We start from the raw sequence: 14,635 nt of genomic DNA, 5'->3' as shown, positions 1-14,635 counted from the left end.
GGATTACATGCTACTGCCCTCATGGATGTTTGCCACCCTTCCAAATCAAACCTTAACCCAAACCTCCACCCAAGACTTAATTTGCTCAATTGAATGCCATTGACCTCCCTCGACACAGTCTTGCTGTGTATAAAACTGCTTTAATAATAAAAAATAATCACATTTCACAAGCATAAAGCTCTCCTGTCTTTGTGTTTTAATGTTAAGACCGCTGTTATGACACACGGTTGCTTTACAAACAAACGCCCCGCCCCCAGTCCTTCTCATCATCTCATGTAGTTCCAAGAAAGATGAAACGATTCATATTATATTCTTTGAATAATAACAGCTGATGTTTCATACTTGTACTTTCTATGTACTGTATGCAGTTTAAGCACTCTTTACCTGCTTTATAAAGATGATTGAAGGGTAGAGGCGATCCTGTTTTACTTAGATACTAGAGGAATATTAATTGCACCAAAGTGAGGACACTACACTAAGTAAGCTAGTGCAGTGTTTAGTAAACATCGGGAGTCTCCCAGCCCAGAGTGAAAGATGTTACCTTGAACTCTGCAGCTACTGAAGGAAAGACATAAATGTTTCATTGGGGTGATCTGGAGGAGCAGACAGCGACCTCTGAACTCTGCATAATCCACTCTCCCTTAGAGGGACAGACAAGAGAGAGAAAAAGAGAACGAGAGAGAGCATGTGTGTGTGCGTGTGACAGAGAGACAAAAGTAAGACAAAAAGGGGAGAGAAAGAGAAGCTAATAGTGTTTTATACGATATAGTCTCTTTACACAGTGTGTGATCTAAATGTCCCTGTGCTTTGTGCTCTCGAGTTAACAGATAAGGGCTTCCCATTACCGCATAGACTTCAGTTGACTGGCAATGACCATTGTAAGGCAAAATGACTTACCTTAAAAAGTGGAATTGGAATACAGAGGCACGTACGCAGGTTCTGACCTCTATCTCTCTGCTGGTCTTATTTCTCATCCTTATTCAAATGACAAAGAGATTGAAGACATGTCTGCTACCTGAATGTGCATTGCCGAGTGAGGCAAATCACTTTAACAAACAGCTGAATAGATTTATTATGGTATTCCTTTTTAGGTGCACAGGCGTCAAAATTAATCACACGTTCCTTGTCTTGTTTATATAGAAACAGTTGCTTGTCACAAAAATATAAACAGAAAGAAGTATCACTGCTCTGATTGCAAGATATTCAACTTTAAGAATGACACAGAAAATCGTTTACAGTCACAAACTGTACAATAGTTGTTTTACCAGAGGTGGAGGGGCGGGGAAATGCAATAACACCATATAGTGGATATATTCTGTTTATATACATTTTAGTAAAGTGTAAAAAACATAGACAGAAAGCAAGATGGGATCTTTTAGTTTTCTCTATAGAACAGATTATTTGAAGGTTACACTTTTATCATAATCGGATTACAAGAAACATCTATCGAAAGTGGAGGGCTAATATAAACACAGAAAAACAAAAAGCAGAGAAAAGGGAGGGAGGGGAGAGAAGGAGAGAAAGTCAATGAGAGAGGAGAGAAAGGAGGGAGGAGAGAAAGTGTGAGAGAGGGCAAGAGAGGGAGAGAAAGTCATTTGTTGAGAGAAAGGGAAAGTGAGAGAAAGGGAAAGTGAGAGAAAAATAGGAGAGAAGAGAGAGGGGGAGTGAGAGAAAGATAGGAGAGATGAGAGAGGGGGAGTGAGAGAAAGATAGGAGAGATGAGAGAGGGGGAGTGAGAGAAAGATAGGAGAGATGAGAGAGGGGGAGTGAGAGAAAGATAGGAGAGATGAGAGAGGGGGAGTGAGAGAAAGAAATAGAGAGAGAGAGAGTGGCCCGGCATGCTGACCTGACCAGACGGTGTTTAGTTAGCTACGTCAGCTAGTTTTTACTCAGCAGGCTCTTCAGGCTCCTCTCCACCGCCTCGTCCAGCTCTTCCTCCAACTCCTCCTTTTTGGACATGGCTAATTTAGACTGGTAGTCACGCACTATCTGGTCTATGTAAGGAGCACTTTGTGTTCCGTGCAGCATGAGGGTCCACTCCTTCAGGACACCCCTCTGTGGCTCGTTTCCCTGGAAGCCCACCTCCAGGACCCAGGTCCCGCGGGGGTCCTCTCCCCAGGTTTGGGTAGTCATGAAGGGCCACTTGTCGAAGCCCACCTTGGCATCGTCGTCCCGGGGCCGGCGGCTTAGTAGGATGGACTTGGTGCCCATGGGGGAGGTCATGTTGATGTTGAGGTCACCACGGCGACTGCCATTGACGGTGATCACGGCCTGAACATGCTCCAGGTAGCGGACAAAGTTGTCCTTCCCCTGGCAGGAGTCAGTGGAGATGGCCAGGATCAGCTTGTCACCCGACTGGATCTTACTGCAGGGAGAGAGGGTTGGAGGAGAAAGGAGAGAGAAAGATTAGGAAGGTGAAGGCAGAAGAAGAGTCAAGAGAGACCCAAAGGGAAATAAGAAAGTGATACAAGTAGGACAATGATAAGGGACAACAGAAAGAGAGATGGAAAGAGGGATTAACAAGACTCGTGAAAGGGAGACAGAAGACGAAAGTTCGGAAAGGGAGGGTCAGAGAATGAGAGAAACACCCTGGAAAATGGAGAAATTAAAAACAGTACAGAAATAAATTAAAAGGAAGATGGAGGTCGCAAAAAAAGAGGCTAATATAAAGATGTATTAAGGAAGAGAGAGGAGAGAGAGAGAGAGAGAAAAATAGCAACATTATCAGTATTCTGGTCAGCTCCTTGAGAAAGCTGGTGTCCCTGTATCTAATTCAATCTGAGATTTAGCCTGGGGGTGCAGAGTATTTACCATAGCCCAGTCGGTCTAGTTCTGTCTACGCCTCCACCCTCAAATATCCTGCTATTACCTGACCTACTTAGCATGGACCCAGTAGACCCTGATACAGCACTGGTGATGCCTCAAATCCTGATCCCGCACGGCAACACAACAATGACAGAAACAACACTTTCTTTGCCATTCAATTATTAGAATAAACCGAAGCGTGCAGGCTTTTTGACTTAGACTAATATCTTACCTTCCTGCGACCACTATCTTAGCTGCCAATCTTTATTACAGATTGAGATTCACTTGATACATCAAAATAAAGCATTTATACGTAATTTTGATGTGATTGTATGAACTTAAATACTATGGCTAGTACCTGAAATAACTCATGCATTTCAAAATGCTTTGAGGATGTTTGTCTCAAGGACACATCACTGTTTGTGTCCAAGAAAATACCATCGACAACACCATTACCCTTGCCCAGAGAGACCGGCTGAAAAATACACCTAATATTCTAGCCCTTTTTGAATAAGCAAGAACTGTTATGAAAATGTTAATGACTAGTGTTGAATATTGAATGGAGGAGAATGAGAAAGTGTGTAGCACAGTAGAACTCCATGGAGTCGCCCTGAGGCCAGCCACAGGCACTAGGACCACCCTAGAAAGAACAATACTATGACAGAGCCTGTCTCCTATTGCCTACCATGTAGTTCTAACATATATTAATAAATGGATGGATAAACAATCTAGGTCCATTTCAGAAATCTGCCAGTCATCTTCATGATATGTAATTCAGAATAATATGTCATGTCATGAAAGCTCATGCCATTTATTCTTACTATGCTATGTAATGTTTAGGATGAAAAAAGACTTGTGGTTTATTTTCCTTTCAGATATTGAACTTGCATCCTACTATTGAACTTGTATTTCAAAAGGAACATAGATTAAACAAGAAAAGGACAGAATAACATTTACATAAACTAAATGTCACTCTATTCAACAGTTTTTTTCTCCATCTTGCCCAAAGCAACAGGCTCTACTACACAATCACGCCCACAGAATTTCACTGTTCACTCCAGGATTACAAGGGCCTACAGTAGCTAGCAAACTAGCCAACGTTAGCTTGGGCGCTTGACTGCCGTTGTAAGGCCAGAACGCTCAAATCAACCCTACTCCTCGGCCCGAACGTCCAGTGTGCGCTCCGAGAGCGAAGCGGTCTGAATTTACAAACGGACAATCTGACAACACTGAATTTACGAGTGCGCCATATTTCTATTCCATCCTAAAGGAAACCCTGAGGGTTTTTCATTTTTCATGGAATAGAAACACCATAATATTAATCAAATTAAGTAAGTACCAGTCAAACGTTTCGACACACCTACTCATTCCAGGATTTGTCTATATTTTTACTATTTTCTACATTGTAGAATAATAGTGAAGACATCACAACTATGAAATAACACCGGTCTCCCGCGTGCCCCGCATTCTGTAGTACAGCCATGGCCTGCTTTCCCTTATGTAAGGAATTAGGCACTTTCCCATGTTTACCACAGTATGTATTGTAGACAGCACAGTAGCTTAATAAAAAATAATCACATTTTGTTAATAAATAATGATAAACAAATACTCTTTCAAAATACAGATGTTGATTTAGTTATGGATCCATAACAAATTACTATGGCAATAAATATCACTGATTTGCAGAAATATTGGAACAAAGCTGTCTAATGAAGGAAAACAATTTAGAATCCTCCAATCCTGTAGCCTACTCCCGACCTTCACATTGTACAGCGCCATATTTTCCATTCCATCCTAACGGAAACCCTGGGGGTTTCATTTTTTGTTTTTCTCTGAATAGAAACACCATAATATTAATCAAATGAATTAAGCCAAATTTCTTCAAATCAATCCCATGTACTATGTTAGTACAACAAAAGGTTTTAAATTCTCTGGTAATGCCAATACGGAATACCATCAAATGCTTCTCAAAGATGCCCTCTGGTGGTCAAACTAGCAGTAACAGAAAAAATGGCTGAAAATCAAATGACGTGCCACAGAATGCTGCGGCAGCACGCAAGGTCTGCCGCAGTATGACGCAACTTTTAAAGGAGGAACCACTATAGCAACCCAAAGTCACATTGGACCACCTAAGAATTATATTATCTTCCTTCCTATTCAACTCATGGCAGAGAGCTGGTGCAGGGAGATTGCCTTGTCCAGATTGAGGGTCCCAAGCCAAAGGCTTAGGAGCAGGGATGTTCTGTTGCTATTCTCTGGTTCAGAGGCACACACAGGAACCCTGCTGACTCCTTGCTTTGTGGTGAGGCGGTGAGGGTGTTAAGAGCTCACTCGGGCAGGGGTGGACCACTGGGTAGCTAGAGAGATGGGGAAGCTGAGCTGAGGAGAGGACGATGGGGGTAAAGTGGACCTAATGGCATTATTAGAGTCAGGGGCCAAATCTCTGGACCATTACAGCTCTCTCAGATTAGCACAGCACACAAGAGAGAAGGACAGAGAGAGAGAGGGGGGGGGGGGGGAAAGAGAAAGAAAGAAGGAGAGGTATGTTCTGGGAAGCACATTGGTTAGATATTATCCTGAGCAGAGAGGTGTGCTGTCTGATGGTGAGGTGTTTAAATTAGTGGAATTTAGTGGGTCAATGGGATTCAGTACAATACACTGTCATGTGGTTTCATTGAAAACCAGATGTAGTCTGTTACGGCTCTGACCTACAGTTAACTTCTTTGGGACTGGGGGGCAGTATTGAGTAGCTTGGATAAAAAGGTGCCTAGAGTAAACTGCCTGCTACTCAGGCCCAAAAGCTAGAATATGCATATAATTTGGATAGAAAACACTCTGACGTTTCTAAACCTGTTTGAATGATGTCTGTGAGTATAACAGAACTCATATGGCAGGCAAAAACCTGAGAATAATCCAACCCGGAAGTGGGAAATCTGAGGTTTGTAGTTTTTCAAGTCATTGCCTATCGAATATACAGTGTCTATGGGGTCATATTGCACTTACTAATGCTTCCACTAGATGTCAACAGTCTTTAGAACCTTTTTTGAGGCTTCTACTATGAAGGAGGAGAGAATGAGAGCTGTTTCAACCAGGTGTCTGGCAGAAGGCCAAGAGCTGATCACGTGCGTGCCCGTGAGAGGTAGCTGTGTTCCATTGCATTTCTAAAGACAAAGGAATTCTCCGGTTGGAACATTATTGAAGATTTATGTTAAAAACATCCTAAAGATTGATTCTATACATCGTTTGACATGTTTCTATGAACTGTAATATAACTTTTTGGACATTTCGTCTGAACAAGTGATCACGCATTATGCATTTGGATTACTGCGCTACATGCGCAAACAAAAAGGAGGTATTTGGACATAAATTATGGACTTTATCGAACAAAACAAAAATGTATTGTGGAACTGGGATTCCTGGGAGTGCATTCCGATCAAGATCATCAAAGGTAAGTGAATATTTACAAAGCTATTTCTGACTTTTCTGACACCTCTCCTTTGGAAAATGGCTGGATGTTTTTCTGTGACTAGCGCTGACCTAACATAATCGCAAGGTGTGCTTTCGCCATAAAGCCATTTTGAAATCTGACACAGCGGTTGTATTAAGGAGAAGTTTGTCTATATTTCCATGCATAACACTTGTATCTTTTATCAATGTTTATTATGAGTATTTCTGTAATTTGATATGGCACTCTGCACTTTCACCGGATGTTTGTTTGAGACAATGCATTTCTGATCATAACACACCAAATTCAAATGAGGTTTTTGGACATAAAGATTAACTTTATAGAACAAAACACACATTTATTGTGTAACATGAAGTCCTGTGAGTGCCATCTGATGAAAATCATCAAAGGTTAGTGATTAATTTAATCGCTATTTCTGATTTTTGGGAGCCCTCTCCTTGGCTGGAAAATGGCTGTATGGTTTTCTTTGACTAGGTGCTGACCTAACATAATCATTTGGTGTACTCTTGCTGTAAAGCCTATTTGAAATCGGACACTGTGGCTGGATTTACAAGAAGTTTATCTTTAAAATGGTGTAAAATACTTGTATGTGTGAGCAATTTTAATTATGTGATTTCTGTTGTTTTGAATTTGTCGCCCTGCAATTCCACTGGCTGTTGGCGAGGTGGGATGCTACCGTCCCACATATCCCAGAGAAGTTAATGAGTTTTAACAGTGAATTAGTTGAGAGCTTTTCTTGTTTTCTGATAATTCATATGATAGATTATCAACAATACCTTCAAAACTGTTTTTCAAAGATGTTATCATAGATAATAATAAATACATTATATGTGTAGATTCATACATGTTTTGTATTCCAATATACCTTTACAATAGAAATACAAATTAATTGAAAGTTAATGTTTAAGGCCACTATGTAATATGTAGATGCTTTGATGTAACTGTATCCTGTAGATCCATAACCCAGAATACATTTCAGCCAGGTGGCCCAGCTGGGAAGTTAATGAGTCGAACTGTGAACCTCATTGGTGGCCTCTGTCCACCACCAAAATGTCACCGGATCACATCACATCCTGAGACAGGAGGGATATTGCATTCTGCACTGATATGACAGTATCTATCATTGAAAAGCAGAATGTGTGTATGTGTGTGTGTCTGTCTGTGCATGTGTGTGCACGAGTACATAATATGTGTTGCTCTGTGTGTGTCTGGGCTCATGAATGTGTGCAGAAATCAATTTGTCGCCAAAATGATTTTCCTGAACAGCAGGTGCAGCAATCTCATCAGATAATGTATGAGAATAATGACTCCCTATGGTCATAAACCCCACCACTAGTGCTTCCCACACCTCATCACAGCAACGTCACACTTCCTCACTTCCTCGTTGTCTCCATGCTGCTGTGCTGTTTGATGCGTCTTGGTTACCTGCAAACTTTTCGTTTTTTACATTTTTTATAAACGTTTAATCCAAACTCTGCATTTAACACATTTGCCAACTTTTTGTTTTTTCCTCGCTTCACTTTTTTCATTCAACTTTTTCACCCAAACACTTTAGTACCTGGATACCAACAATCAAACCAGGCAACCAAGAGCTCCAATCATATAACGCTCTCTATAGAACTATTTCCAGCATGTGAATGTGACTACAATTGTTGGCCAGGACATGCTGTAATTGTATATTTTGTGTTCCCCACAACTATAGATACTGAGGACACGCCCAACACGGCTGTGAGAGGCTACACCAAACACTACCACGCAGCCGGACCGGTGCGTAGCAAGGAACAGCCGGCGTCCTGCCACTGACAACCGACGTAGCATCACCTGGCCCCCTGCGCTTCTCTCTCGCTCTTCACATTCAACGAGAAACCGACAACAACATAGTTTTGCGAGGCACAATGAAGCGTTGGTACGAGACAGGTATTATAGCGAAGCCGGGAAATGTTTGTTCCCTTTGATTGTCGCCGTTCAGCAGTGAAAACTCCTTTGAATCTGCTGGGGACTCACGTGCTATTAAGTGTATAATCTGCGACATGTTCGTAGTTGTCACGGGTAAAATGTATTGAACTTGACGCAGCTAAAGAAAGGATTATTACTCTTCATGAAAAAATAAAACATTTAACCAAGCACCTTGAACTGAATAAGGATTCTATGAGACTATCGGCATCTTTAAATGCTTCCAATCAAAACATCCAAGAGGATCATAATGGGACCACCCTAGACTATGATCAATTTCCCACACTGCACCCCTCTACTAACTTGAACCAGAAAACGACTGCTCATTGTTCGACTCCAGGTGAGCGTGAATGGATGCGTGTCGAAACCAGAAAGAAGTAGAATAATCGTTCTCGGCGTGCCTGCCTTCTTACCCAGCATCCAGACTTAGGACTTTCAAATTGCTTAGAGCCCCTGTACCACCTGTCTTCTGCCGTGGACTTAGATGCTCCATGGCTGTGGATGCCACTCCAGCAACCTCTCCCTGTCCTAGTCAATCAATTGTCTGGGCACAGCCTGGTCCACCTTGGCCCCCCTCCGCTAGGTTGTGCTCTCTTGATGCCTTTGGCTGTTGTGGCCTGCACGCAGCTGGCGTCTCAGCAGCTCTCTTCTCAGGGGAGTTCTGTGACTCTGGCCTCGCAATCTGCTTCGAGACATGGTAGAGGCCGGATCATTCTGGCGATTGTGATAGGAGTTTAATTGTGAGGCATATATCTGTACCTGGGGCAAATACTTGGTGTTTTCCTGGGGGAAAAGTTCAGGATATCACCAGGTTGCTTCCCGAGACTGTGCGTCAGTCACCCGGGACTGATACTGTCATGGTTCATGTGGGGTTGAATGACATTATGAAGGGCAGCTCAGAACAGCTGAAGCTGGATTTAAAATAACTGATTGGGCTACTCCTTGACACCAAAAAGATGATGCCGATAGAGATGGTAGCTTTGCTTCAAGTCTTTAGGAAACTGTGCAGCATTTTGTTTTTTGTATGTATTATTTCTTACATTGTTAGCCCATAAAATCTTAAGTGTTATTACATACAGCAGGGAATAATTATTGGACATCAGAGAGATGTCAACTTTACCAACACAACCAGTACTACAACCATGAATACGACTTTCCCAAAGCGGATCCTTTGCCTGCACCTCCCAGGGCATTTGAACTGATTCCAGAGGCTGACCCAAAACAACGCCGTCGAAGGAGGAGAGGGTGCAGAACGGTCCTCTAGTGAGGCTTCGGATGAGCGTACACCACCCACAGCTTCCGAGTATATTACACGATAATGTCCAGTCCCTAGTTAACAAAGTCAAAAAAATTAGGGCAAGAGTTGCTTTCCAAAGACATACCCGAGATTGTAACATACTCTGTTTCACGGAGACATGGCTAGCTGGGAACATGCTGTCAGAGTCCGTTCAGCCAACGGGATTTTTAGTGCATCGCGCCAACAGGAACAAACATCTCTCTGGTAAGAAGAAGGGCGGGGGTGTATGTTTCATGATTCATGACTCATGGTGTAATTGTAGCAACATACATGAACTCAAGTCCTTTGTTCACCTGACCTAGAATTCCTCACAATCAAATGCTGACAGTATTATCTCCCAAGAGAACTCTCCTCGGTTATCGTCACAGCCGTGTATTTCCCCCCGCAAGCGGATGCCAAGACGGCCATCAAGTAACTTCACTGGACTTTATGCAAACTGGAAACCATATATCCTAAGGCTACATTTATTGTAGATATTCCGCGATGCATACAAGGCCCTTCCCTGCCCTCCTTTTGGCAAATCTGACCACGACTCCTTCTTGTTGCTCCCCTCCTATAGGCAGAAACTAAAACAGGAAGTGCCCGTACTTAGGTATATCCAATGCTGGTCTGACCATTCGGGTTCCACCCTTCAAGATTGCTTTGATCACGTGGACTGGGATATGTTCCAGGTAGCCTCAGATAATAACATTGACATATACGCTGACTCTGTGAGCGAGTTTATAAGGAAGTGTATAGGAGGTGTTGTACCCACTGTGACAATTAAAACCTTCCCTAACCAGAAAAATTGGATTGATGGCAGCATTTGCGCAAAACTGAAAGTACGTACCACTGCATTTAATCATGTCAAGGCGACTGGAAACATGAACGAATACAAACTTGTAGTTATTCCCTCCGGAAGGCAATCAAGCAAGGAAAGCGTCAGTATAGAGACAAAGTGGAGTTGCAAATCAACGGCTCAAACATGAGACGTATGTGGCAGAGTCTACAGACAATCATGGATTACAAAAAGAAAATCAGCGCCGTTGCGGACATCGACGTCTTGCTCCCAGACAAATTAAACAACGTCTTTGCGCATTTTGAGGACAATACAGTTCCACCGACACGGCCCGCTACCAAAGGCTGTGGGCTCTCCTCTGTGGCCGGCATGAGTAAAACTTGAGTAATTGACTTCTTGACGCAACCCATCCCGTTAGCGGGATAATTGTCATCAACAACCGCTAAATTGCAGAGCGCCACATTCAAATAATATTATTAAAAATATTTTAGATTCATAAAATCACAAGTGCAATATAGCAAAACACAGCTTAGCTTTTTGTTAATCCACCTGTTGTGTCAGATTTGGAAAATATGCTTACAGCGAAAGCAATCCAAGCGTTTGTGTAAATTTATCGATCACTAGACAAAACATTATGAACACCTAGCATCAAAGTAGCTTGGTTACGAAAATCAGAAAAGCAATAATATGAATCGCTTACCTTTGATGATCTTCGGATGTTTTCACTCACGAGACTCCCAGTTACACAATAAATGTTCCTTTTGTTCCACAAAGATTATTTTTATATCCAAAATACCTCTGTTTTTTTGGCACGTTGTGTTCAGAAATCTGCGGGCACGACAACGCAGACGAAAATTCCAAATAGTATCCGTAATGTCCACAGAAAAATTTCAAATGTTTTTTATAAACAATCCTCAGGTTGTTTTTAAAATATATAATTGATAATACACTGCTAAAAAAAATAAAGGGAACACTTAAACAACACAATGTAACTCCAAGTCAATCACACTACTGTGAAATCAAACTGTCCACTTAGGAAGCAACACTGATTGACAATAAATGTCACATGCTGTTGTGCAAATGGAATAGACAACAGGTGGAAATTATAGGCAATTAGCAAGACACCCCCAATAAAGGAGTGGTTCTGCAGGTGGTGACCACAGACCACTTCTTAGTTCCTATGCTTCCTGGCTGATGTTTTGGTCACTTCTGAATGCTGGCGGTGCTTTCACTCTAGTGGTAGCATGAGACGGAGTCTACAACCCACACAAGTGGCTCAGGTAGTGCAGCTCATCCAGAATGGCACATCAATGCGAGCTGTGGCAAGAAGGTTTGCTGTGTCTGTCAGCGTAGTTTCCAGAGCATGGAGGCGCTACCAGGAGACAGGCCAGTACATCAGGAGATGTGGAGGAGGCCGTAGGAGGGCAACAACCCAGCAGCAGGACCACTACCTCCGCATTTGTACAAGGAGGAGCAGGAGGAGCACTGCCAGAGCCCTGCAAAATAACCTCCAGCAGGCCACAAATGTGCATGTGTCTGCTCAAACGGTCAGAAACAGACTCCATGAGGGTGGTATGAGGGCCCGGCGTCCACAGGTGGGGGTTGTGCTTACAGCCCAACACCTTGCAGGACGTTTGGCATTTGCCAGAGAAGACCAAGATTGGCAAATTCGCCACTGGCGCCCTGTGTTCTTCACAGATGAAAGCAGGTTCACACTGGGCACGTGACAGACGTGACAGAGTCTGGAGACGCCGTGGAGAACGTTCTGCTGCCTGCAACATCCTCCAGCATGACCGGTTTGGCGGTGGGTCAGTCATGGTGTGGGGTAGCATTTCTTTCGGGGGCCGCACGCCTCCATGTGCTCGCCAGAGGTAGCCTGACTGCCATTAGGTACCGAGATGAGATCCTCAGACCCCTTGTGAGACCATATGCTGGTGTGGTTGGCCCTGGGTTCCTCCTAATGCAAGACAATGCTAGACCTCATGTGGCTGGAGTGTGTCAGCAGTTCCTGCAAGAGGAAGGCATTGATGCTATTGATGCTATGCACGTTCCCCAGACCTGAATCCAATTGAGCACATCGGGGACATTATGTCTCGCTTCATCCACCAACGCCACGTTGCACCACAGACTGTCCAGGAGTTGGCGGATGCTTTAGTCCAGGTATGGGAGGAGATCCCTCAGGAGACTATCCGCCACCTCATCAGGAGCATGCCCAGACGTTGTAGGGAGGTCATACAGGCATGTGGAGGCCACACACACTACTGAGCCTCATTTTGACTCCCCATCCCACATGAGGGAGCGTGATCATCGACTGACACTAATTAGCATAACGCAACGGACATAAATATTCAGAGAAAATATTCCTATTCATGAAAATCACAAGTGAAATATATTGAGTCACAGCTTAGCCTTTTGTTAATCACCCTGTCATCTCAGCGCTTTCAAAACATGAGGCACTTCCGGATTGGATTTTTCTCAGGCTTTCGCCTGCAATATCAGTACTGTTATACTCACAGACAATATTTTTACAGTTTTGGAAACTTTAGAGTGTTTTCTATCCTAAGCTGTCAATTATATGCATATTCTAGCATCTTGTCCTGATAAAATATCCAGTTTACTACGGGAACGTTATTTTTCAAATCCAGACCTTCATGGGTTGATAAATTTGATTTCCATTGATAATTTTTGTGTGATTTTGTTGTCAGCACATTCAACTATGTAAAGAAAAAAGTATTTAATAAGAATATTTCATTCATTCAGATCTAGGATGTGTTATTTTAGTGAGCAGTGTATATCAACCGGCACTGTCTCTTTTTCAGTAGGAGAGAGAGTCAATGGCTGCCCCACTGTGTTGCGCAAGCAAAACTCATACGAACACCCAGCTATACACTACGCAATGTTATCTTTCTCGCTCATTTTTCCAAATAAAAGCCTGAAACTAGGTCTAAAGACTGTTGACAACTTGAGGAAGCGATAGGAAAAGGAATCTGGTTGATATCCCTTTAAATGGAGTGAAGGTAGGCTATGGAACATGGAGCTTTCAAAATAGAAGGCACTTCCTGGTTTGATTTTCCTCAGGTTTTCGCCTGCAATATCAGTTCTGTTATACTCACAGACAATATTTTGACAGTTTTGGAAACTTTAGAGTGTTTCTATCCTAATCTGTCAATTATATGCATATTCTAGCATATGGGCCTGAGAAATAGGCCATTTACTTTAGGAACGTTATTTTTCCAAACATAAAAATAGTGCCCCCTAGCTGAAAGAGGTTAAACGTGTTAACCCCGGCTCAGACGGCATCCCTAGCCGCGTCCTCAGAGCATGCACAGACCAGCTGGCTGGTGTGTGTACGAACATATTCAATCAATTCCTATCCCAGTCTGCTATCCCCACATGCTTCAATATGGTCACCATTGATCCTGTTCCCAAGAAAGCAAAGGTAACTGAACTAAATGACTATTGCCCCGTAGAACTCATTTCTGGCATCATGAAGTGCTTTGAGAGACTAGTCAAGGATCATATCACCTCCACCCTACCTAACACCCTAGACCCACTCCAATTTGCTTACCGCCCCAATAGGTCCACTGACGACGCAATCGCCATCACACTGCACACTGCCCTAACCCATCTGGACAAGAGGAATACCTATGTGAGAATGCTGTTCATCGACTACAGCTCAGCATTTAACACCATAGTACCCTCCAAACTCGTCATCAAGCTCGAGACCCTGGGTCTCGACCCCGCCCTGTGCAACAGGGTCCTGGACTTCCGGACGGGCCGCCCCCAGGTGGTAAAGGTAGGAAACAACATCTCCACTCCGCTGATCCTCAACACTGGGGCCCCACAAGGGTGCATTCTCAGCCCTCTCCTGTACTCCCTGTTCGCCCACGACTGCATGGCCATTTACGCCTCCAACTCAATCATCAAGTTTGCAGATGACACTACAGTGGTAGGATTGATTACCAACAATAACGAGACAGCCAACAGGGAAGAGGTGAGGGCACTAGGAGTGTGGTAACAGGAAAATAACCTCTCACTCAATGTCAGCAAAACAAAAGAGATGATCGTGGACTTCAGGAAACAGCAAAGGGAGCACCCCCCTATCCATGTCGACGGGACAGCAGTAGAGAAGGTGGAGAGTTTTAAGTTCCTTGGTGTACATATTGGCAAACTGAAATGGTCCACGCACACAGACAGTGTGGTGAAGAAGGCGCATCAGCTTCTATCTCAAGGCCATCAGATTGTTAAACAGCCACCACTAGCACAGAGAGGTGGCTGCCTACCTACAGACTTGATATCATCAGCCACTTTAAGAAATAAATACATATCTCGCATT

General features: G+C 43.3%; 1 protein-coding gene across 1 annotated transcript in view; it reads right to left on the bottom strand.

Moving 5' to 3' along the window:
• Positions 1 to 1,047: 1,047 nt before the first annotated feature.
• Positions 1,048 to 14,635, bottom strand: part of LOC139411608 (proprotein convertase subtilisin/kexin type 2) — a 78,276-nt gene continuing 64,688 nt past the window's right edge. The window contains exon 12 of the mRNA XM_071158185.1: positions 1,048 to 2,365. Coding sequence (XP_071014286.1) covers positions 1,879 to 2,365 — 487 coding nt within the window. The 3' untranslated portion in view covers positions 1,048 to 1,878. The remainder of the gene's footprint in view (positions 2,366 to 14,635) is intronic.

This window comes from Oncorhynchus clarkii, chromosome 1, assembly GCF_045791955.1.
Source record: "Oncorhynchus clarkii lewisi isolate Uvic-CL-2024 chromosome 1, UVic_Ocla_1.0, whole genome shotgun sequence".
Lineage (NCBI taxonomy): Eukaryota > Metazoa > Chordata > Actinopteri > Salmoniformes > Salmonidae > Oncorhynchus > Oncorhynchus clarkii.
Note: the sequence above shows the minus strand (reverse complement) of the source record. Positions and strands in the feature narration are given on the sequence as shown.